The following is a 24921-nucleotide window of genomic DNA, read 5'->3' as shown; positions in this document are numbered from 1 at the left end:
TATGTTTTCTGGTACCAGCTGTCCATGGTTTTTATTGCACTGCAAAATGTGGAACATTGACTAATTCGATCTACATCTTGTGCTCAACCCACTTTTGTTCACCCAACAACCACTAGAATAACACACGGAACACAAAAATACTTAAAACATGTAAATAGGAATCACACAGCTCAACATTTTCATTTGTGACAAAAATTATCTTTCCACAAAACCCAAAAATCAAAACTCCAAAAACCATACATTCTCCACATCTTCAGTCTTTAGTGCTCAGCAGTTTTCGTTCCAAACAGAGAACCACACACAAGAGGCTATTGGACAACCACTTTTAAAAGAGATTTTAAGAGAGTTCTTCAGCTAAAAATATTGCTAACAGTTGCTTACAGCCAAAGAAAACTAGTCAGGGCTAGCTTTAGCGAACCTTTCAGAGTTAGCATATTAGCATTCGCTAATTAGCGCCTATTAGCTTTACTTTATTGTCCACAACTTGAGCATTTTTGTAATTTTCTAGCACTCCAGAACTCCCTTGTGGTTTTTGGAACCAGAAAACATCTCTGAGATGTTAATAAAGTTTTAAATTAATACGTGTCCAAAAAAATAAAAGTAAACAAAAAGGCATTGAACTTTGGTAGTGTCTTCATGTTGTATGACAAAACATTTAAATTGCTAATGGCTCTTTTACTTTGTGCAAAAGAATGAGTTTAAAAACAAACAACGCAGCATACAATCCTTAGCTGAACCAGTTTTGTGTAGTGATTATCCTGAAGAAACATTGCTAGAATTCCATTCAGTGTAAAAAGCTCATTTTACAAAGGTCAGATTTCAATGTCAAAGCCAAATAAACAACAAAAATTGATGGATTTCTTAACGGTTTCTTGTTAACTAACAAACAGGAGAACTCATAACCTAATAATCATTGGGAAAAAAAAGTGCGATCTGGTCAACATTCTCCTGGTCAATTTCTTTGACCTCTGCAAAAAAAGACAGCATACAATCGGTCATTGCTTATGATTTTAAAGAGGCACTGATATCATCACAAATGTCTTTCCGTGTTCTAGCGTGTACTAACTGAAATCTGTAGATTACTGAACAAACAAATGAAACTAAAATAAGCTAAGCCTAATACTTCAACGTCTACAGACGTATTACTGAGAATATTAAGGTGCTAAAAGAGAGTTGCTAAAAATTAAAGCTAATTATTTGTACCTAGCTAAAAGGAAAACAATGAGGGCAATGAAGGGCAAAACAAATACGAATAAAACATTTACATGTTCAAAATAAGTCAGAAGGTCACGACCGCTCCAAAATCTGACAGACATAAACTTCAGTTGCTATGAGCAGCATTTGTACTGGAGGACAGTCACTAAGTCCACAGCTGCAGCCGTTAGCAAACAGCTAAAACGTATAGGCTTCGTACCATCTGGCCGTTTGACAAACGTGTGTCTTAGTGTTGTCTGGATGGATGAAGAAATAATAGTGAGGAAACTGATGAAATAAAGCAAAAATAAAGACTTTAAAATGTGCCTACTATTAACTTCCTGTTTCCTCAATTGGCTAAGCCCTAAAATCTATCTAAATCTGCCCTGTAGATACAGCGACTGTTCAAAGCGCCATAAAAAGAAAACCCTGTCTCCTTATTAAACAATAAACATTCACATCTTCCAGCTAATAGAAAAAGAAACTAAAACAAAGAACACAGGTTGTGAGCAGGCAACATATCCACAGAGGATTGTTTTAATCCTCCATTTTAAAAAATTAAAATGACAACCTTTTCTTTCGCAGTGTTCAGCTATGACCACAAACTCCAAAAGATGAGAAAATGGAGGTGCAAGTTATCCAGCAGCAAAAAGACCCTTGCCTTTTCAGTGTTTGACTCTAGAGGGCAGAAGTGCGCTTCCCGTCGCCCACAAAGATTTCAGACTTGATCCCGGCAACAACAATATTACAAGCAGGCGAGGAGAGGAGATTTTAGAGCCAGTCAGAGTGTCTCTCAGTCTCTCAGGGGGGTATGTTTGTTTGTGTGTGTGTGTGTGTTATCTGGGTTGGAAGCGGGCAGCAAGTCCTCTCCGTGCCTGTGTAGACTGCCTTTGCTGGGCCAGGAAAGACTGAGCCTGGCCTGGAGTTCCAGCCCGCTCTCCTACAACCTTCTGATGAAGAGCCATACCCTATAAACAAGGAGAGAGGTATGAATGTGTAAATGACCCATGTTCAGATTGGGTGTCCAACATGCTTCAAAAATCACGATGTCCAATTCGGTTTGCACACTGCAGGAGCGGAACATATTTCTCACCATGTTGTACCAGGCGCTGATGATGAGCTTCTCCTCTTGATCATGTCTGGACCTTGTCTTCTCAAAATCATTCTATAAACACACAAACGAACATGAGTCCCTGAGGAATTTGAAGAGTAGGTGTATGAGATTTTTACTCTTTAGACTGAGTTTCTCAGTGCATGAGATCCAGGCGTACAGATTATAACGACGCACAATGTGATGAACAAGATGGAGATGACGGAAGACACTACGCTGGTGGATGGGAAATTTAAATACAAGAAACGTCCAGATGGAAGTACAAACAAAAATGTTGTTATTTGCACTTAATGCAGGAAGGAGCTTATCACAGGAGCACTTCCACCGTTCGTTACCACCTCAATGCAAAACATGTTGGGGCTAGCGCAGGTCAGTAATGTTAACAGTACAGTGATCCCTCGTTATTCACCGAGGATGCGTGAAACTTCCGGGAAGTAGAGAAAATATATTTTTTTATGTATTTAACGAATATTTGGAGTTTTAAAACCCTCCCTGTTACAACCCACTCATTAAACAGTCATTCTATAATGTTTTTCAGCTGGAACTACATGTGATATCCTACCAGTTTCTTTAATAGAGTCATTCCTAAGCTGTGATTTAGCGTCAGTAAATTTCACTCGGATGTGGACATGAACAATACATGTACTGTACGTAAGAAATTCTTGTAAATGATATATTTTGTCACCTACAGGCCTAGAGAACACACCACACTCCTCACAGACAGTCACCCGGAGGAAACCCACACAGACACAGGGAGAACACACCACACTCCTCACAGACAGTCACCCGGAGGAAACCCACGCAGACACAGAGAGAACACACCACACTCCTCACAGACAATCACCCGGAGGAAACCCACGCAGACACAAGGAGAACACACCACACTCCTCACAGACAGTCACCTGAAGCGGGAATCGAACCCACAACCTCCAGGTCCCTGGAGCTGTGTGACTGCGACACCTACCTGCTGCGCCACCGTGCCGCCCAGTTTCTAATTAATTCGATTAATTTTTTAAATCTAGTCCCACCCCTAATTATAATATATTAGGTACAGTCAGTTTGGCTAACCTCCAGATGTTGGATCTTCCGGTCCCTTTCTGACAGCTGGTTTCTCAGTGCCTGAACCTCTGGAGAAACAGACTGCGGTTTCTGCTTGTGGTCCAAAGTCTTAATAACCTACACAAAAAACACAGTGTCAGAAATACTACTGTCACATAACCACTCACGGCTATTTTCCTATTCTCTAAAGGATAAACACACAGGGAACGTAGGAGGTACAGATGAAAATGAAACCTGAGTGTAGCACAGAAATTAATGACAAAAAAAAGGACACTGTAACTGATGCGACGTACTGAACAGCACACCGTGTGGAGCACTTTGTTAAACATCTGTGAATGAGTGTGAAACGGTTACAAGACAAATTCAACGAGGTGCTTTGCATCTTAAAATAACAAAGCATTTAATTAAAAAGCTTGAGCCTAATTATTTTCCTCGTATTCTGAGATGTTCCTGAAACGTGTGAATTATACACAAAGTTTAGATTTCATTTCAAAACCCAGCTCACAGGTCAATAAGTCAAGTTTTTCCGTGTACAAGAAAAGTATAATCAACAAAAGTAGATAATGTTGTGAAAGGCAGACGTGAGATGGAAAAAACCCTGTAATAACGAAAGTGCATCAAAGAGTGCATTCTCGAAACCACTGCACAGCTGGAGCTGCCAGGACCTGACATGGACCTGACTTTAGCATCTACTGGGTTTAAGGGTTTACTGTAAAGCTGTAAAGTGATGCATGTTCATTTATTTATTTTTTAATCAATTAAGGACTATTTGAAAGAGCAATGAACTTCAGATGCCACCTTAAATAGAGCAGTGGGCCCTCTCAGCAGTGTGTACAGTGTGTTAGATCCCAGGACAGACCTGTGTGTCATCCATAGGGTCAACCTTTTACTCTGTGTGTGCAGATTTCTCACAGATTACATTGTGAACTGAAATGTCGGCTTTGTGGTTCCGCTGCTGGTTTTCTCGTTTGCGCTCCTTGACCTGAAACCTCTCACATGGGCAGGTTTTTCAGGAGAGCGCCTCCATTGGCTAATGAGTTGAAGTGTCAGCTCAGTGTCCCCAATATAATACAGTCACTCAAACTTTTTATTTTGGCTCAAATCTGATTCACTTAAATGTGACGTAGAGCTCAACAATACAAAGAAAAACAAAGGCTCAGAAAATTAAGAAAAACGTTCACAAATGATTCAAATTATTACTATTTTTTTGTACTGTTTGTTTTCTGATTTTGCGTGCGCTCACCGTCCGAGCCTTCTCCACATAGCGCTTGTATCTCTCTTCCATCTGCCTCATATCTTCATCTTTCTTTCTCAGAATTTCCTGCAATTCATCAATTTTCTTTGCCACTTTGAGAGAGAGAGAGAGAGAGAGAGAGAGAGAGAGGGTGTGAGAGAAAGAGTGAGAGACAGTGAATGAGAGTGAAAGAGAGAGAGAGAGAGAGAAAGAGGGTGTGAGACAGTGAAAGAGAGTGAAAGAGACAGAGAGAGAGAGAATGAGAGAGAGTGAAAGAAAGACAGAGAAAGAGTAAAAGAGAGAGTGATAGAGAGTGAGACAGAGAATGAGAGAGAAAGAATGAGACAGAGAGTGAAAGAGAGAGAGAGAGAGAGAGTGAGTGAATGAGAGAAAGAGTGAGACAGTGAAAGAGAGACAGAGAGTGAAATAGAGAGAATGAGAGAGAGAGAAAGAATGAGAGAGACAGAGAGAGTGTGAGAAAGAGAGAGGGAGAGGGTGAGAGTGAGAGAGATTATTAATTATTGTTATATAAAAGAATAAATATAGCCATGCAAGTGAATTGATTGCCAAGCTTGGTACTCTGCTGTTTGGCCTGCTTTGTCAGAGTGGGAAGCTTGAAAACATTAGTTTAATTGCCTGTGTCCAGAGAGACACAGCGGGGTGGCCATGAAAAAGCAAACCAATGACACTGCAGCAGGTTGTAGGCTTTCTTTTTCTGTTTATGTTTACATTCTTGTATTTCCAAGCCAAATCAGAAAATGTCTACAATGTTAAGGGATAATTTTACTGAATGATGTGCATCTGTAGGTAAACATCAATGTTTAATGCCTGTTGTTTATATCCTGCACTTCTACACTTTGTTAGCATGTGCAACTGTCTGTCTGTCTTTTGCATGTGCAGCCTGCTGGGTATCTTCAAAACTCAACTCCAGCTCTCATTACACAAGTCACAAACAGTGCGTGTGTAAAGACCAAACGAAAAGTGAACGCAGGAGCTGTGGAAAATCACAACACAAATTATATGTGAAAGAATCTTGACCTTAGGCTCACTTTTCAGTTCGTCTTTTCGAATCCTGCTAGACTGGAAGATCATAAGTGTTTATGATATAACGATACGAGTGGTTTCCAAATTTTCAACAGGTCTTTTGTTTCCAGACTTCGATGGAATTTATTTTAAACATTGTATATCATAAAATACTAAAACTTATTGTACAAAACAAAAAGTGAGACCTTTGTGATTAGTGGAATTATAAGCTTAGCTCAGTTAGCTTGCTAACATTCATTCATTCATTATCTGTAACCCTTATCCAGTTCAGGGTCGCGGTGGGTCCAGAGCCTACAAGGAATCATTGGGCGCAAGGCGGGAATACACCCTGGAGGGGGCGCCAGTCCTTCACAGGGCAACACACACACCTACGGACACTTGAGTTGCCAATCCACCTACCAACGTGTGTTTTTGGACTGTGGGAGGAAACCAGAGACACAGGGAGAACACACCACACTCCTCACACAGAGTCACTCAGAGCGGGAATCGAACCCACAACCTGTGTGACTGTGACACTACCTGCTGCTCCACCGTGCTGCCCTAGCCTGCTAGGTCTACAAATGGATACTCTAGTGACAATTAACTCACATACATTAATAAAAATAAAAACATTGTGCAGGTAGCAAGAGTAGCCATACCATGATTTCACAAGTTCCCACTACAGTGTTATTGATGTAGTGCAGGGGCTTTGTTTCCCTGTACAGGTAAGCCCGCCATGCAAACAAGACTACATAACACTACATTCACTAAGTATTATTTTTAAAAAAAAAACAATATTAAGAATGGGGCGGCACGGTGGCGCAGCAGGCAGTGTCGCAGTCACACAGCTCCAGGGGCCTGGAGGTTGTGGGTTTGATTCCCGCTCCGGGTGACTGTCTGTGAGGAGTTGGTGTGTTCTCCCCGTGTCCGTGTGGGTTTCCTCCGGGTGACTGTCTGTGAGGAGTGTGGTGTGTTCTCCCTGTGTCCACGTGGGTTTCCTCTGGGTGACTGTCTGTGAGGAGTGTGGTGTGTTCTCCCTGTGTCCACGTGGGTTTCCTCCGGGTGACTGTCTGTGAGGAGTGTGGTGTGTTCTCCCTGTGTCCACGTGGGTTTCCTCTGGGTGACTGTCTGTGAGGAGTGTGGTGTGTTCTCTCTGTGTCTGCGTGGGTTTCCTCCGGGTGACTGTCTGTGAGGAGTGTGGTGTGTTCTCCCTGTGTCCACGTGGGTTTCCTCCGGGTGACTGTCTGTGAGGAGTGTGGTGTGTTCTCCCTGTGTCCACGTGGGTTTCCTCTGGGTGACTGTCTGTGAGGAGTGCGGTGTGTTCTCCCTGTGTCTGCGTGGGTTTCCTCTGGGTGACTGTCTGTGAGGAGTGTGGTGTGTTCTCTCTGTGTCTGCGTGGGTTTCCTCCGGGTGCTCCGGTTTCCTCCCACAGTCCAAAAACACACGTTGGTAGGTGGATTGGCGACTCAAAAGTGTCCGTAGGTGTGAGTGTGTGAGTGAATGTGTGTGTGTTGCCCTGTGAAGGACTGGCGCCCCCTCCAGGGTGTATTCCTGCCTTGCGCCCAATGATTCCAGGTAGGCTCTGGACCCACAGCGACCCTGAACTGGATAAGGGTTACAGATAATGAATGAATGAATGATATTAAGAAAGGAAGCACCTATGGAAAAGACTGTCTGCCCAATGCTGTACATGTAAATGGGTGAGCTTACTATTGTTATCTGCTCCAGGCTCCAGGTCATCAATTACTTCTCGCTTCTTCTGTAGATCAGAGTGAGCCTCGTGCAGCTTCTCTCTGCAACATACACCAACTTTAGATCCATTCAGTTTACATAAGGCAAGCCGTCCTGTAATTCAATCAATTACAACCTCACCTCCCACCAACCCATATATACTCACAGATGCTCTTCCAGTTTTTTCTTCAACATTGATGACTGGAAAAAAAAAAACAAAGGGAAATTATGAGTTGTGTCATGGTCTTACTCTTACATTAGATGAGTTGTAGCTGTACAGCTGTCGTTCATATCTTAGCATGTACCCTAATTGACACACTCCAAGCTTGTACCTGAAATACGTTGCGTTACATGGCGTCCCATATCTAGAAGGTTTTGAATACAAATTCAAAACAACGGTAATTGGGAGTTTGACTGGAATGTAGTAACCTTGAAAACATGTGGACCACTATTTGCTAGTCCTCTTCAATTGTCAAATCATTCTGTTGATCCACAGCTTGATTAGACAATAATCTAATCACGGTGAATAGCAGTTAGTGTCTAGTATAAACAGGACTTAGAAGAATTAACTACTGCACTGTTGGGTTATTTACACAAACCTCACAAAGCAGCAGTGTCCCAAATGATATCATCTCTGACAATGACTTAAACATTTATAAACACCATGTACGGTGAGAAAATGGGCAGTCGGGGATACTTTCGCCCTTTTGCTCACATATCTAATCAGAAACTAGACATGCACGGATACAACATACTTACAATGGCCTAGGAGGCAGATGATTGGTCGATTGGTTGAGGTTGGAGAGAGACAAAATCAAGCAGGTGTTAATTTACAATCCACCACAGCAAACGTGTTAAAAATTCACACTCATTAAACATGAGAGAGCGAGAGCGTGAGAGAGAGCGAGAGAGAGGAGGATCGCTACAGTTGTAAATCTCTTGATTACCAGATTTTTTTTTAGTGTGTGATTACGTAAGACAACAATCAGTAAGTGATGAACAAATAAAAATATCCCGTTCAATACGAAGCGGAAACCACACCAACTTTATAATCCAGTATTGATCAAGCATGTATCTTAGTGCTAGGGCTGCAACTATTGATTATCTTCTTTTCAAATATTTTTGTGAATATTTGAATATTTAAATGATAATAGAAGCACAAAACTTGTTGAACATCAAACTGGAAAACAAAGTAAAACTGATACAGACACCTCAAATTGAGCCAAATCACAATGTGTGCAGAGTCGGCAGCTGTGCGCTACCCATGGCAATGTCATGACGTATGTTTTTCATTTTTGACGTTTTGAATGATCATCGTTGAATATGTGTTGCAGCCCTACTCAATACATGATCATCTGTAAAAAATTTTTAGGGCAATCATTCTTCAAAAGCACAAAAACCATGTGTGTGCAGATTGATGTATGTACAATGTGTCCGTAGAACTCACATCCTCAGCTTTGCTGTCCTGCTCCTGCAGAGCTTTCTGCAAGTCCTCCACCTGAGACCGTAATTGTGCTACCTGCTGCCAGCTCAACCTGAGAGAGAGAGAGAGAGAGAGAGAGATTATTAATTATTATTATTATATAAAAGAGGGGCAGCACGGTGGCGCAGCAGGTTAGTGTCGCAGTCACACAGCTCCAGGGACCTGGAGGTTGTGGGTTCAATTCCTGCTCCGGGTGACTGTCTGTGAGGAGTGTGGTGTGTTCTCTCTGTGTCTGCCTGGGTTTCCTCAGGGTGACTGTCTGAGGAGTGTGGTGTGTTCTCTCTGTGTCTGCGTGGGTTTCCTCCGGGTGACTGTCTGTGAGGAGTGTGGTGTGTTCTCTCTGTGTCTGCGTGGGTTTCCTCCAGGTGCTCCGGTTTCCTCCCACAGTCCAAAAACACACGTTGGTAGGTGGATTGGCGACTCAAAAGTGTCCGTAGGTGTGAGTGAATGTGTTAGTGTGTGTGTGTTGCCCTGTGAAGGACTGGCGCCCCCTCCAGGGTGTATTCCCGCTTTGCGCCCAATGATTCCAGGTAGGCTCTGGACCCACCGCGACCCTGAACTGGATAAGGGTTACAGAGAATGAATGAATGAATGATTATATAAATGAATAAATATAGCTATGCAAGTGAATTGATTGCCAAGCTTGGTACTCTGCTTTTTGACCTGCTTTGTCAGAGTGGGAAGCTTGAAAACATTAGTTTAATTGCTTGTGTCCAGAGAGACACAGCGGGGTGGCCATGAAAAAGCAAACCAATGACACTGCAGCAGGTTGTAGGCTTTCTTTTGCTTTTTATGTTTATTTTCTTGTATTTCCAAGCCAATTACAGTCAATCTTACACTTCTACACTTTGTGAGCATGTGCAAATGTCTGTCTGTCTTTTGTATGCATGAGAGAGAGAGAGAGAGAGAAAGAATATGGCATGTCCAAAGGTTTGTAGACACCCTACATAATATGCACAGAAACATATCGAGGCTAGCCGTAATGCTAAAGCCACGTCCTTAATTCTGTGGAACTCTGTGTGAGATCTGGAGCAAAAAAACACTGATGCAGGCAATAAATAATTAACCAAACAGAATTTTTAAACACATTTACAAAAGGCACCCATCAACATTTGACTTGTGGACTGTAGGCTTTCTAACACATTTATCATCAGCTTTTTAAATAGCTTTATTTCAAAATTTCAAGGGAGAGTTAAACAACGTACTGAGATTTTTGTGAATGTGCACCACAAAAAAAACGTGTGCACAGTGTATGGGCGGTTTGTGATAAAATCTGTTGTTCTATCATCCCACACTGGGCCCTCTGTTGCTGGGAAGTGATGCAGGACACACACACACACACACACACACACACACACACACACACACACACACACACACACTCTCTCTCTCAATCATACACAAATCTTTTAGACATGCCCTAGTTTAATAGCTTCCTCAGTTTAACTATAGAGATAAACATATAAACTGAACATAATCGGAATTCTTTTCTGTAATTATTCCAATATCACCGCAAAGACAACAAGTCCACAAAAACACTCACCCTCCTTTCATATCTGCACCACTTCTGGGATATTTATCACTGAATAAATAAGGGATTTAATAAGCTCAAGGCAAAATCTCTGTAAATTAGACAAGATTTATCTGGATGAGATTAGAGTAGAAGTGAGAGAGGAGTGTAAGCTGTAAACACTTTACTAAACTACTGCTAAAAAAAGTAATTGGACATCTGGACAGAACGGGCCTGTCCTCAAATGGGCCCGTCATGTCCTACTGACTTAATATATTTCATTCTGGGGTGTATGAACACGTGTATACTGGTAAAATACTATTTTTAGAAGAATTACAACGAGAATCACTTTAATAGCCACTGTGGTTGCACACAGGGGAATTAGTTCTCTACATTTAACCCAAGCTGTGCAATGAAACACATTTACACACACTAGTGGACACTAGGGGGCAGTAAGGAGCCTTAGCCACAGCGTCAGGGGAGCAGCTGGGGGTTAGGTGCCTTGCTCAAGGGTACTTAAGTGTTTAAAAGAGGAAAAATAACACAAGGATTAATCCAGGTTTTAAATGTAAAAAGTCTACACTCACCTCTTCTGTGTTTCAAGTGTGTTCTGGCAGCGATGGGCCTCCTCCAACTGTGTTTGCATCTCCGCAAGTCTCTGTCTGTAAGACTCCTCCTGAACACACAACATTTTATTCTCATTCTGCAGACGCACCACCGTCTCCCTGAGAGATACAAGAGAGAAAATGAGAGATCAGCATTTATGTCACATTTAGCTAGTTCAAATATTTAATGGAAAATTAAAATAGATTCGCACCAAGCGAAAAGTAAGGTCTGTATTCCACTGCTGTGTAAACAGTTCCTTTGGTTAAAACATTTAGTGAGCGTGTGTGGACTTACTTGAACTCTGTGGGCATGATTTCAGAGGCCAGGCTCCCGACTGCTCCGGTGTCAGAGCCTGTGGGGGGGGGAATACCTCCTGAAAATTAACAACCTATTGATGGATAGCTCATTGCTTCAGTTCTGTTTTCTACCCATTAATTAGAGATGTATACTAACTCACCTGGCTGACTGAGACATCTCTGCTGGACCTGAACACAGCGAAGCTCCTCATTGGTCTCTCTCAGGGTGTCCCGCTCTGATATCAGTCTCTGCATATGCACACATACACCCCACATTTTGTTTATTATATTAAAGTAAACTCAGTCTATGAACAAAAACATTTCTGTAGGCAACGGTTGATGTACTGTGCTGTGCGTATCAGTAGTCCTACATTTTTAAATATTCTCTAAAGAACAAGACATCTGAAAAACCAATGAAGATTAAAAGTAAAAGTACCTCCTTCTCTTTGAGAAGGGCTTCAAATTTGTCATAGAGGTTTTTATACTCAAACTGCCACTTCTCAGCCTTCATGGCCTCTGAGGAGTGTTTAGCATGAAGCTCATGCACCTGTCCGAAGCAAACAGAGACACAATGATTACGTTACAAAGCAACAACACATGGAATTCTGTTTAACGGTTTTATAAAAATTATTTTGGATGTGTTTGTATTCACAAGTGAGCCTTGTAGTGGAATTATAGCTAATAACTTTGAATCAAATAACAAATCAACATTATCTAGGTCTCACCTGTCTCTTGTAAGAGTCCAGCTGTGTGCGTCCAGCATTGGCTCTGCGCAGCTCTTCCTCCAGCTCGCAGGTGCGCTGCATGTACACATTGTTTCTCTCCTCCAGCAGACGCACCTGTCTGCGCAGATCCCCCAGATCCTCCAGCTTCCGCTTATATGTCTCCACCAGTGCCTCTAGACGGCTCACGCGATCCGAGGAGTGCCTGAGGAGAGACAAACACAAACAGCAGCAGGGGATTTACCTCTTCCAACATTCTCCAAGGCACAGATGTAGAACTGACTTAGAGATATATAGAGAGCTTTATATTTGTAGGCAGTGTACAAACCATTATAAAAAAAAAGGTACAGTGGAACCTCTACCTACGAACTTGATCCGTTCCGTGACCCGGTTCGTAAGTGGAAAACTTCGAGTCTCGAGTCAATTTTCCCCATTTGAAATAACGGAAAAGCAATTAATATGTTCCAGCCCCCACCCCGAAAGTCACCCTTTTTGCGCTGATATATGTTTACAACACTCTCAAATTAGTAAAAAAATACATGTAGCGTTACTAAAAATAAAAGAGAAATACAGTGGTAACAGTAATAAAAAAGAAATAAAGTTGTAAGTGATTACACATCGCTACCTTGAAGACGTGACGACTGGCTGGAGGAGTAACACAGGCACTGGCTGTATGACGGGAGGTGGGGGTGGGTGGAATAACGGAGAGTAGGTGGTGAATGTGGAGAGACGAAGCGTAGATACGGTTTAACTTAGCACGAATTTCGATGTCTGCTATTTACACTAAAGCTAAAGATTACAATTTTAAGATTACAATTTGCTAATCTTAAAAGTCTGGGCACTGGGAGACTCTCCTATTGGTGTCAGTGGCCATTTCCAGTCGTCGGCTCGGAGGAGGCTCGGGTTCGTTTCTAGAGTCATGGTTCGTTGGTGGAGGCAGAAAATATTCAAACGCCCGGTTCATATCTTGGAAAGTTCGTTAGTAGAGATTCCACTGTATTTTTAATATCTTCCTTTTGAGGGATGAAAGTACACTAAAGGACTTTTAGGAGTGACATGATCTAAATAGCACAAAATTAATTTTTAAGATGTGTAAAATGTCCATAATTTCACATTTAAATTCATATTTAACATAAAATTCAGCTTTAGCTTTATATGTAAACCCTGTAATAATTTGAGTTTACTGAACATTCATTCATTCATCCATTATCTGTAAGAATACACCACAGAACACACCACACTCCTCACAGACAGTCACCCGGAGGAAACCCACACAGACACAGGGAGAACACACCACACTCCTCACAGACAGTCACCCGGAGGAAACCCACACAGACACAGGGAGAACACACCACACTCCTCACAGACAGTCACCCGGAGGAAACCCATACAGACAGACTATTTCTGTCTTTATCATTCAAAAACAAACCCAAGGAAAATGTGCATGTACGTACCGGAGTATGTCCATTTCGTCTTTCAGGGTTTGTGCCTCCTGGGCCAGGCTGGTCAGTTCCTCATTGCGATGCTGCAGGTCAGTCACTTCTCTCTCAAGAGCTTCACTCCGGATGCGCAGATCATCCCGACTGTTTTCCAGTCTTCAAACATGCACACACACAAACTTTGATTTCATGAATACTGGATATGGCTTGAGGCCTCAGTGCAGAGCAACACATGATGGCTCTTACCTGTAGTTCTCCTCTTGGAGCTGCTCCATCTGGGTCTGCAGCAGCAGCAGTTTCTTGCCTGTGACTGTATTGGAAACATCCTGAGGCTCACACCGACTTAGTCTCTCCTTCAGAGACAGCATCTCTGTCTGCAGCGAGGACTTCTCCTCCGTCAGCACAGACAACTGCATCACACAAACAAAACATAAATAGCTCAAAGACAAAATACAAGCTGTGGTTCTTTACATGTGGCTGTATGTATATGGTGTAGAAACTCAGTTTAATTAATTATTTAATTAAGTAAGTATTGAGAAGGGGTTCATGAGATGTTTAAGGATCAAAGCCATTAATTGTACCTTGCTGTGTGTAGAATAAATTCAAAGACAAATAAGACGGATATGCACCCTCTCCATGTGAAATATTTCAAGTATATACACATCTTTAATAGAGAACACATTTTTCTACATATGCAGCAGAATTTTACATATTGGACAAAGAAATAACAATTGTGGCTTGTGTAAAATTTCTGACATATAATATGTATTTAGTGAGGCACGGTGGTGCAGCAGGTAGTGTCACAGTGACACAGCTCCAGGGGCCTGGAGGTTGTGGGTTCGATTCCCACTCCGGGTGACTGTCTGTGAGGAGTGTGGTGTGTTCTCCCTGTGTCTGCGTGGGTTTCCTCCGGGTGACTGTCTGTGAGGAGTGTGGTGTGTTCTCTCTGTGTCCGCGTGTGTTTCCTCCGGGTGACTGTCTGTGAGGAGTGTGGTGTGTTCTCCCTGTGTTCGCGTGGGTTTCCTCCGGGTGACTGTCTGTGAGGAGTGTGGTGTGTTCTCCCTGTGTCTGTGTGGGTTTCCTCCGGGTGACTGTCTGTGAGGAGTGTGGTGTGTTCTCCCTGTGTCTGCGTGGGTTTCCTCCGGGTGACTGTCTGTGAGGAGTGTGGTGTGTTCTCTCTGTGTCCGCGTGTGTTTCCTCCGGGTGACTGTCTGTGAGGAGTGTGGTGTGTTCTCCCTGTGTTCGCGTGGGTTTCCTCCGGGTGACTGTCTGTGAGGAGTGTGGTGTGTTCTCCCTGTGTCTGTGTGGGTTTCCTCCGGGTGACTGTCTGTGAGGAGTGTGGTGTGTTCTCCCTGTGTCTGCGTGGGTTTCCTCCGGGTGCTCCGGTTTCCTCCCACAGTCCAAAAACACATGTTGGTAGGTGGATCGGCGACTCAAAGTGTGTGTTGCCCTGTGAAGGACAGGCGCCCACTCCAGGGTGTATTCCCACCTTGCGCCCCATGATTCCGGGTAGGCTCCGGACCCATCGCGACCCTGAACTGGATAAGCGCTTACAGATAATGAATGAATGAATGATATGTATTTAGTAAGAGAATTTGTGCACTAAAATTAGCAAACAATTTGCATAATTAATTCCGTGTTCACTTATTTTCAGTGTCATTTGACTGGGGGTGTCCAAACCCTTGGACATGACTGTATAAGCATGACATTTTACTCCTTTGTCAGTACAAGTTTACTTTAAATAAGTAAGTAAATGGTATTTTTAAACTGATGCATGCTCTGAAACTGTTAGGACGGTAGCCGTAAACCAGCTGGTGCAAATGCTGTTAGTCTTTGGTTTTAAACTTGCTTTGCATTAGGTCTTCCATGCTCCAGATGTTAAAAGACAAACACAGTGTTCTTTTAAACACATGCAATTTCAAAGCAAACTGGGGAGAGCAGCAATATACAGAAGGTTTTTACTCAGTGGAACAGGACTTTTAAAATCGAGGTGCTGGAGGTAAACGCTTTGTTGTTAAGCCGGTAGAAATATAAATAACTGAGGGAAATAAATACTCACATAGTGGACATCATGATTCCATAATGAAGTAACCACAGGTTTACACTGATCTTTATAGAAAAAATAACTTGCATTGTTGGTTCTGCTAATAACTTTTGCCTTATAAAATATGATATGACTTTTTAGTTGTAAGTTTTGCTGCTAAACAATAGCTTTTTTACTAAAAATCACCAAAACAAGCTTGAATTGGACTGTCAATAAATAACCTTCAACATATAATGATGATTTTGCGGGTCACAAAAAACGTTTAATAAAGAAGCAACATCACAAACACAATCAGTCATCTTCTGGATTTAAGTAATGACTGAGGACCTGTGTGAAAATAACCTGAAAATGGAAACTATTCCAATATTAAACGGCGTGTTGTATATCACTTAGAAACTCAAAACACCCCAGATCCTGTTTCAGCTAAATCTAGATTAAAAACGAGGTTCATAAAGGTGAAACAACACCGACAGTGCATTGTTTTTCAAGACTAGACCTCAAGTTCACTGACAATGTGTGTGCAAGCAATAATAATTGAGGGACTTTCCATATTAAAAAATGAAGCCCGCCTATTCCTTAACCAAAAAATAATAATACAACAAGAAAATCCCAAATAAAATAAGCCATATCATGATCACATAATGTTATCAAATCATGTGTAAATGTAATATTCAAACCTTGTATCCAGATAACGGTATCAGTTTTAACATCTGTCTATGTTTTCAATTAAAGGTGGGGTTTAAATGAATTGTACGGCATTGAATTGCATTTTTATTTAAATATAACAGTGTCCCATGTGTTTGTGGGATTTGTAGCTGATGCTGATCTTCGAGACATAGATTAAGCCTAGTTCTGGATTAAAAAGGATTTTCACTGCAGAATATCTACTAGTATTGTAACTCAATAGATCTTAAATAAGCTTAATATATCTAATCTCCTTCTGCACCACAGCCAGGAAACAGGACATTGCCATAAGACCTTTCAGGTGATAAAGTGAATAAATACACGTCTGTATCCCAGACTCTTCGGCGTCAGAGCTGTGAGGGTCTGGGGTCAGCGCCAGCTTTTTCCTGCTCCCTGCCAAACTCCCAAGGATACATCACGGTAGTAACCAAATCCATCAGGCTTTGATTAAGGACATTTTGAAATCGAGAAGTCTAATCTCTCCTCTATTATTATATTTTTTTTACAAAGTAGACAGTTTAGCACTGTAATAATGCACTGAACCACACACACAATCGAAAACTACTGCAGACAAGAGAGTGGTCAGTAAAATTAGGCAGTAACACGCTGCATGTACCATGTACGTTAAACACAACACATTTTAGTATTGTACCAACTTATGTGCATCTCAAAGTAGACATAACTTTAGTTTAATTTATTTATTCTTAGAACCAGATACGGTCAAATTCATGTATTAGACAAACGTAACTGGTATCACACACATGGGAGGTTCAATGTTATATGAGCACCTAACTAACGGTAGTCAAACCTTGGGAAAGAGGAGATGTATTGCCACACATTTGTATTCACCCACCTGTTGCTCCAGCTCCCGACAACGCTGGGACCAATCGTCCTTCTCATCCACCTCCTCACTCAAGAAATAATACTTCCTTGACTAAGAGAGAGTGCAAAACAAAGAAGGAAGTGAATGCAAGAGAGATAAACAGCTATAAGTTATTAACAATAACAACACAAACAGCTCTACATCTAATCAGCAAAGCCCTACACACAGCTTCAATACCTACTCATGTTTCGTTAATTCACATGTATAAGATTAATTCATTGAGGCTAACACTCTTCCACACAAAACCTGTCATGGCTAGAAAGCAGACATAAAAGCCAGTACCTGGTAGTCAAAGTCTCCATATGTGTCTGGGCTTCCAGACTCCACGGATTCTTTAGTCAGCAACTAAAACAAGCAGCAAGCAAACAACAATCACAAAGTTACTGACTGTTTCTGGGTCTGACTGAAAGATCACACCACTCACATGGTTGAGAACACTCTAAAAAGGGACTCGGCCAAACAGTAAGTCAGTTATTAAATCTGTGGCCTGCAGTGGTGAGAGAGAGAGAGAGAGAGAGAGACTAATTCCTCTGAAGTGAGAAATTACAGCATCATCCATTAGGTTTAGGAAGAGTTGGGGTGTTTGCTATCCACAAGTAACTATCCTATTTGGGCTGTTGTGAGAAATATCATGGCTGTGATGTTACTGTAATATTACAGTCGTGTGATTTCTTAAAGAAATATGATTTACGCTGTTTTATTACACAAGCTATACTCAATCACTTTAAAAAAGGGAGCAGAGATTCAGAGGAAAATGTAATGGAGAAGTAAGAAAGGGTCAAAACAAGTGAAGAATAAGCCACACCTCTTGGATGGCTGTCATGACAACATGCTGGACAGACTCCTCGAGGGTCATAATCTGCTGAATGTGCTCTGCAGGGGGGTAAAGAGACAGAAGGGTATCCTTGTTACACAGGCAGTATGAGAGAGTCTTTCATCTAGCTTCATCCTCGCCAATGCTTTTCTTTCTCCAGTCAGGGCCACAAGTTTGCTTCACATCCCTGGAAACCTTTTTTGTATGTGTGCCTGTGATATCTGAGTAAAGTATCTCAAGTAACTAGATTCTTATTTTTTTTAACATTGATTTGCTCAAAAGGAACAATTAGTCATTTACACCCATGAATATTTTTCTTGGCAGCAGGTAGTGTCGCAGTCACACAGCTCCATGGACCTGGAGGTTGTGGGTTTGAGTCCCGCTCTGGGTGACTGTCTGTGAGGAGTGTGGTGTGTTCTCCCTGTGTCTGCGTGGGTTTCCTCCGGGTGACTGTCTGTGAGGAGTGTGGTGTGTTCTCCCTGTGTCTGCGTGGGTTTCCTCCGGGTGACTGTCTGTGAGGAGTGTGGTGTGTTCGCCCTGTGTCCGTGTGGGTTTCCTCCGAGTGACTGTCTGTGAGGAGAGTGGTGTGTTCTCCCTGTGTCTGCGTGGGTTTCCTCCGGGTGACTGTCTGTGAGGAGTGTGGTGTGTTCTCCCTGAGTCTGCGTGGGTTTCCTCCCACAGTCAAAAACACACATTGGTAGGTTGATTGGCAACTCAAAAGTGTCCGTAGGTGTGAGTGTGTGAGTGTGTATTGCCCTGTGAAAGACTGGCGCCCCCTCCAGGGTGTATTCCCGCCTTGCGCCCAATGATTCCAGGTAGGCCCTGGACCCACCGTGACCCTGAATTGGATAAGCGGTTACAGATAATGGATGGATGGATGGAATATTCTTCTCATTATTAAACACTAATTAAACCCACAATTAGTATCATGTATTAAACCCATTTTCAACGTGTCTGTCCCATGTGGGTGACCCGCTTTATGGACCATAATTTTGTAAATTCAGTGACTGCAAAGTGATCTTATTCTTCCTCACATGAGAGTTGCACTTAAATAAATAAGTAAGCTAACAATCTTTGTCTTCACAGCAGGTGATCCAACACATGAACGGCTACCCAGTGTTAAGGTCACGCTCCACCAGTTCCATTGTTGGTCCATTAAAACAGAACAAAACAACTCGACGTACATATTCTAGCACAATTACATTCCATTTCCATTCATTTAGAGTGACCCATTTTCTCCAAGGTTTCCAGAACACAACAGCACAGATTACAATGTTGGTCAGTTTGGGAGCATTCAGTAAATGTAAATTCTAAACTCAGAATAATTAACCTGTTGAGAATGACCAGTAACAACACCTACTGGAATGCACTGGGCTGGGCACAGTTGTGACTAAACCCAACGAATCTCAACATAGAAACCAGTTTTGGTGGTGCAACCAGTTCTGACAAGCATTTAGTTAATACTTAAGCCACTAGTTCAAAGACCACTATCCATACCTACCTTGCTTCTTCTCACAGCTGACTGCACAGCCCAGAACCAGCTGAACCAGCCGACCCAACTCCACTACATCACCCATCTCTCCAATCAGAGAAACATCAGGAACATGCTCATCTGATACCTGCTGCCCCAACACCTGAGCAAGAGAGAGTCAAACAGAGTACATATGAAATTTCCACTTGATGTCCTGGATAAAGTGCTATACTCCAATACTAGTCACCTATCACTCAGGATCAGCCTACTCACATCATGGTAATACTCCATCATACTCTGTAGAATCTTCTTCAGGTTGCTGACCTGAGAACAGACACATTTAAATATCTGTGAGTGCACAATTTGCCTTTAAAATCACTGAGCTACACCGCCACATGCACAGGCTATACTCTTTTGTGCTTTGTTGCAAACCAAACATGAACGGTCTACCATAAGAAAAAAGGTCATTTCACTGACAGGGAATCACTGACTCTTGTTTCTGCATGTCCTGCACTGGTTGGTGGTGGTCTAAACAGTGCTCCAACAAAAACAGACCTGTAGGAAGTGTTTTAAAGTTGTTCTGGAGCCATAGAGTTTACTTGAAATATAAATACCTGGTTTATCACTGGTTAAATTGTAATGACAGGATGGTGCCACAGTGGTGCGTTTAGAGTGAGTCTTTCAGTATTACACACTAGAAAACCCTTTTCTTATAACATGGAGGTGCTGGCGGGCATTTTGTCTTTGTTGCCACATGCCTCAAATCTAGCAGTTCAGGGAATATACAGTGTTTTGCCAGCAGTGAGTGTGTAAACACATTTTTGCCGGTACCTTGAGTCTCCAGTTGTCTCCGCTCTCCTCCTTTATCCTGCCCAACCATGTCTCATTAAACCAGGATGAGTCTCTGAGAGTGGACAAGAGACATTATAAGTTATAGAACGACAAACACATGACTTGTGGATTGTATTTCGGAAACTAGTGTGTGGTTTGCAGACTGTATGAAGTTAGATTTTACATTTTTATACACTGAGCTGGCTGGACTAATAAAGTATAGTGGGGTACAGCTTGAAAAGTACCTCTTTGAGAAGAGACCAAAATTCCTAAAGATTTCTGGACAGAACAGCAGACCGATGTTTTCAGACAATTAACAATAACCCTTTCTGCTTCTGCTTTAGGATTTTACTAGGACTTGCTAAATGCTATTAAACAACACATTTACTATTCCAACTGTATACACACACACACACAGATGTGTCTTACATTTTGTGCAGTACGTGTGCAACGGCCACGCCACTGGTGAGGTCACGTTTGCTGGTACATGATGGGACCTGAAATGTCTGCAGCTGTCGGAGAAAAGACACAGAAATTCGAGCAGTTATATTAAATATGGATCAGACAAATTTGTCCTGCAGCTGAACAAAATATACTATTGGTACACAGAATCTTTCACATAAATTCAGTTGCTTGAAGCCTGCATGAAAAAACATCTGTCTTTGATCTGTACAATGGAAAGCACCTTGCAACTTAATGGAAAGTCAGTTGCAACTGTTGTTCCTGACCTTCACGCAACATTTCAAGAAATAGCCAATACACTGATGTCATGTGTCACACTAAATACCCATTTTAAAAAAGAAATTATGTAAAGGTAGTATTTGCAATTACTACCTTATAATTAGTGTAAATTAGTATAATTAGTGCTGTGACTTTCTGGGGGTTGCTATAATTAATGTCTGCTTATGAGTATTAAAAGCTGCAGATTTGGAGAAAAAAAAACTCAACAAATAAACAGGGATCCTTACGGGCACATCTAAACAAATGGCATGGCTTTTGAGCAGATCATGTGGCTTTTCAAGGTAAAGAGATAATACACAAGGCCAAAGAGAAATGATAATAACAGTCAGTAGTGATGTGAAAAACTGTCTGCCACATTTCAGACACTGCTCCCACATTCCTGAGCAAACACTGGAATGCTACAGAAGCACTGGAGTCCACTGATTTCATTCATTCATTATCTGTAACCCTTATCCAATTCAGGGTCGCGGTGGGTCCAGAGCCTACCTGGAATCATTGGGCGCAAGGTGGGATTACACCCTGGAGGGGGTGCCAGTCCTTCACAGGGCAACACACACACACACACATTCACTCACACCTACGGACACTTTTGAGTAGCCAATCCAACTACCAACGTGTGTTTTTGGACTGTGGGAGGAAACAGGAGCACCCGGAGGAAACCCGCAGACACAGGGAGAACACACCAACTCCTCACAGACAGTCACCCGGAGGAAACCCACGCAGACACAGGGAGAACACACCACACTCCTCACAGACAGTCACTCGGAGGAAACCCAGGCAGACACAGAGAGAACACACCACACTCCTCACGGACAGTCACCCGGAGGAAACCCACGCAGACACAGAGAGAACACACCACACTCCTCACAGACAGTCACCCGGAGGAAACCCACGCAGACACAGGGAGAACACACCACACTCCTCACAGACAGTCACCCGGAGGAAACCCACGAAGACACAGGGAGAACACACCACACTCCTCACAGACAGTCACCCGGAGGAAACCCACGCAGACACGTGAGAACACACCACACTCCTCACAGACAGTCACCAGGAGGAAACCCACGCAGACACAGGGAGAACACACCACACTCCTCACAGACAGTCACCCAGAGGAAACCCACGCAGACACAGAGAGAACACACCACACTCCTCACAGACAGTCACCCAGAGGAAACCCACGCAGACACAGGGAGAACACACCACACTCCTCACAGACAGTCACCCGGAGGAAACCCACGCAGACACAGGGAGAACACCCCACACTCCTCACAGACAGTCACCCGGAGGAAACCCACGCAGACACAGAGAGAACACACCACACTCCTCACAGACAGTCACCCGGAGGAAACCCACGCAGACACAGAGAGAACACACCACACTCCTCACAGACAGTCACCCGGAGGAAACCCACGCAGACACAGGGAGAACACCCCACACTCCTCACAGACAGTCACCCGGAGGAAACCCACGCAGACACAGAGAGAACACACCACACTCCTCACAGACAGTCACCCGGAGGAAACCCACGCAGACACAGAGAGAACACACCACACTCCTCACAGACAGTCACCCAGAGGAAACCCACGCAGACACAGAGAGAACACACCACACTCCTCACAGACAGTCACCCGGAGGAAACCCACGCAGACACAGAGAGAACACACCACACTCCTCACAGACAGTCACCCGGAGGAAACCCACGCAGACACAGGGAGAACACACCACACTCCTCACAGACAGTCACTCGGAGGAAACCCAGGCAGACACAGAGAGAACACACCACACTCCTCACGGACAGTCACCCGGAGGAAACCCACGCAGACACAGAGAGAACACACCACACTCCTCACAGACAGTCACCCGGAGGAAACCCACGCAGACACAGGGAGAACACACCACACTCCTCACAGACAGTCACCCGGAGGAAACCCACGAAGACACAGGGAGAACACACCACACTCCTCACAGACAGTCACCCGGAGGAAACCCACGCAGACACGTGAGAACACACCACACTCCTCACAGACAGTCACCAGGAGGAAACCCACGCAGACACAGGGAGAACACACCACACTCCTCACAGACAGTCACCCAGAGGAAACCCACGCAGACACAGAGAGAACACACCACACTCCTCACAGACAGTCACCCAGAGGAAACCCACGCAGACACAGGGAGAACACACCACACTCCTCACAGACAGTCACCCGGAGGAAACCCACGCAGACACAGGGAGAACACCCCACACTCCTCACAGACAGTCACCCGGAGGAAACCCACGCAGACACAGAGAGAACACACCACACTCCTCACAGACAGTCACCCGGAGGAAACCCACGCAGACACAGAGAGAACACACCACACTCCTCACAGACAGTCACCCGGAGGAAACCCACGCAGACACAGGGAGAACACCCCACACTCCTCACAGACAGTCACCCGGAGGAAACCCACGCAGACACAGAGAGAACACACCACACTCCTCACAGACAGTCACCCGGAGGAAACCCACGCAGACACAGAGAGAACACACCACACTCCTCACAGACAGTCACCCAGAGGAAACCCACGCAGACACAGAGAGAACACACCACACTCCTCACAGACAGTCACCCGGAGGAAACCCACGCAGACACAGAGAGAACACACCACACTCCTCACAGACAGTCACCCATAGTGGGAATGAGATATATCATTAAAAAGAAAAAATTGTAATTGTTTTCTTAGTATAACAGTTAGGCCTAGGTTATTAAAACAGCATGTGTTTGTTTTATGAGATAATATATAATTTAAGTTGAGATAACAAATAAATACAGATTTTGCAACATAAGGAAGAATGTTTCAATTTTGCCTTTTATTTCAATTAATGACTAGATCATTTTTTAATAAACACAGATAAAATTAAATGATGCTTACTGACACATGTTTTATCTCTCAAGATCTAGATGAATTTTTGTTTTCTCAAGAGTTACACAAAACTATTTTGGGAAAGCAATGAAAGGCAGGATAATGATGTAAATAAAAAAAAACCTCAAGAATATAAATATTAATAAAGCTTAGGAATCCTTGGCTTTTTGTGACTACTGACTGTACTGAAGCGGCCTGTTTAAAGACCTTTGGTCAGTTGTGTAATGCTTTACGGGCAGTTAGCAACTGAAGGAGATAATGTCTCTGCTTTGGCACATGTCCACTCAGACACGCTGGAGTCACAGATCAATCTATTACAGCACTTTACAAACTGACAGGAAATAAAGAAAAAAATAATCACAGGAAAGATTGAGCACTTTATATAAAGGGTTTGTGATGAGCCTATGGAATAGAGTATCAATAGAGTATATTATACTCAAGGCAAATAAACAATGAAGTATGGTGGTATTCCATGCAAAGAGACAAAATTAAATAATTCAGGGATGAAGTAAAGCCTTTAATTCCCCACGGGGGTATACTACAGAGCAGGAATATTCAGTTTAACACAAACTCAAACCTGTGCAACTGGAAAGGAGCTGAGGGACATTGTTTAGCTTATCTGGTAACTGAGAAATCCTGCTTTGTGGAATATCCCCGTCTTGTGAACCAGCCCCAGATATAACCGAAGTAACCCAGTGTATCTGGTGCTTTTCTCAGTTTCCACCTGTTCCAGTTGAAACACAGCTGAAGTTGAGCTCAGTTGTAGCTAAAGCTATCAGTTCCACACAGAGGTGAGCGGTTCTTACCCAGCTTAGCAGAGAGTCACACAGCTCTGCTTTATCCACACTCATCGCGGAGCGCTGAAAAACGCAGCACAAACCTCTTCGCACACAAACAACGTCCTTATTCCGGCTTTTTAGCTTGTTCTTCTTGTTGTTGTTGTTGTGTGTTGCTCGGAGCGCTCCTCTCTCTCTTTAGCGACGAGCGCGCTACGTCATCGCCCTGGCGCAAGTTCTCGCGTTTTTTCATAGGAGCAGTGTCGCCTTAGCAACGGATTAAAGTTTGTTGTTAGTTGCTGAAAAATATGTTTTTGCATAGAAATAAAGGGAATTAACAAAAAAAAAATAATAAAAAA

At 43.1% G+C, this 24921-nt stretch overlaps 1 protein-coding gene across 1 annotated transcript; it reads right to left on the bottom strand.

Annotated features, from left to right (window-relative positions):
* On the bottom strand, positions 1 to 24773 carry hook2 (hook microtubule-tethering protein 2). The gene is made up of 22 exons (XM_066674154.1): positions 24593 to 24773; positions 20565 to 20647; positions 20136 to 20208; positions 19578 to 19628; positions 19335 to 19467; positions 17825 to 17892; positions 17302 to 17364; positions 16990 to 17070; positions 13655 to 13818; positions 13424 to 13564; positions 11973 to 12174; positions 11684 to 11794; positions 11409 to 11496; positions 11246 to 11303; positions 10933 to 11070; positions 8800 to 8887; positions 7519 to 7553; positions 7332 to 7414; positions 4608 to 4711; positions 3374 to 3481; positions 2288 to 2359; positions 1 to 2162 (listed from the first exon to the last, which is right to left on the bottom strand). The coding sequence occupies exons 1-22, from the start codon at positions 24635 to 24637 to the stop codon at positions 2031 to 2033; spliced, it is 2121 nt and encodes a 706-aa protein (XP_066530251.1). The 5' UTR covers positions 24638 to 24773; the 3' UTR covers positions 1 to 2030.
* Positions 24774 to 24921: the final 148 nt, after the last annotated feature.

The sequence above is a fragment of the Hoplias malabaricus genome, chromosome 6 (genome assembly GCF_029633855.1).
Source record: "Hoplias malabaricus isolate fHopMal1 chromosome 6, fHopMal1.hap1, whole genome shotgun sequence".
Lineage (NCBI taxonomy): Eukaryota > Metazoa > Chordata > Actinopteri > Characiformes > Erythrinidae > Hoplias > Hoplias malabaricus.
The sequence above is the reverse complement of the archived record's forward strand: the minus strand, read 5'-3'. Positions and strand labels throughout refer to the sequence as shown.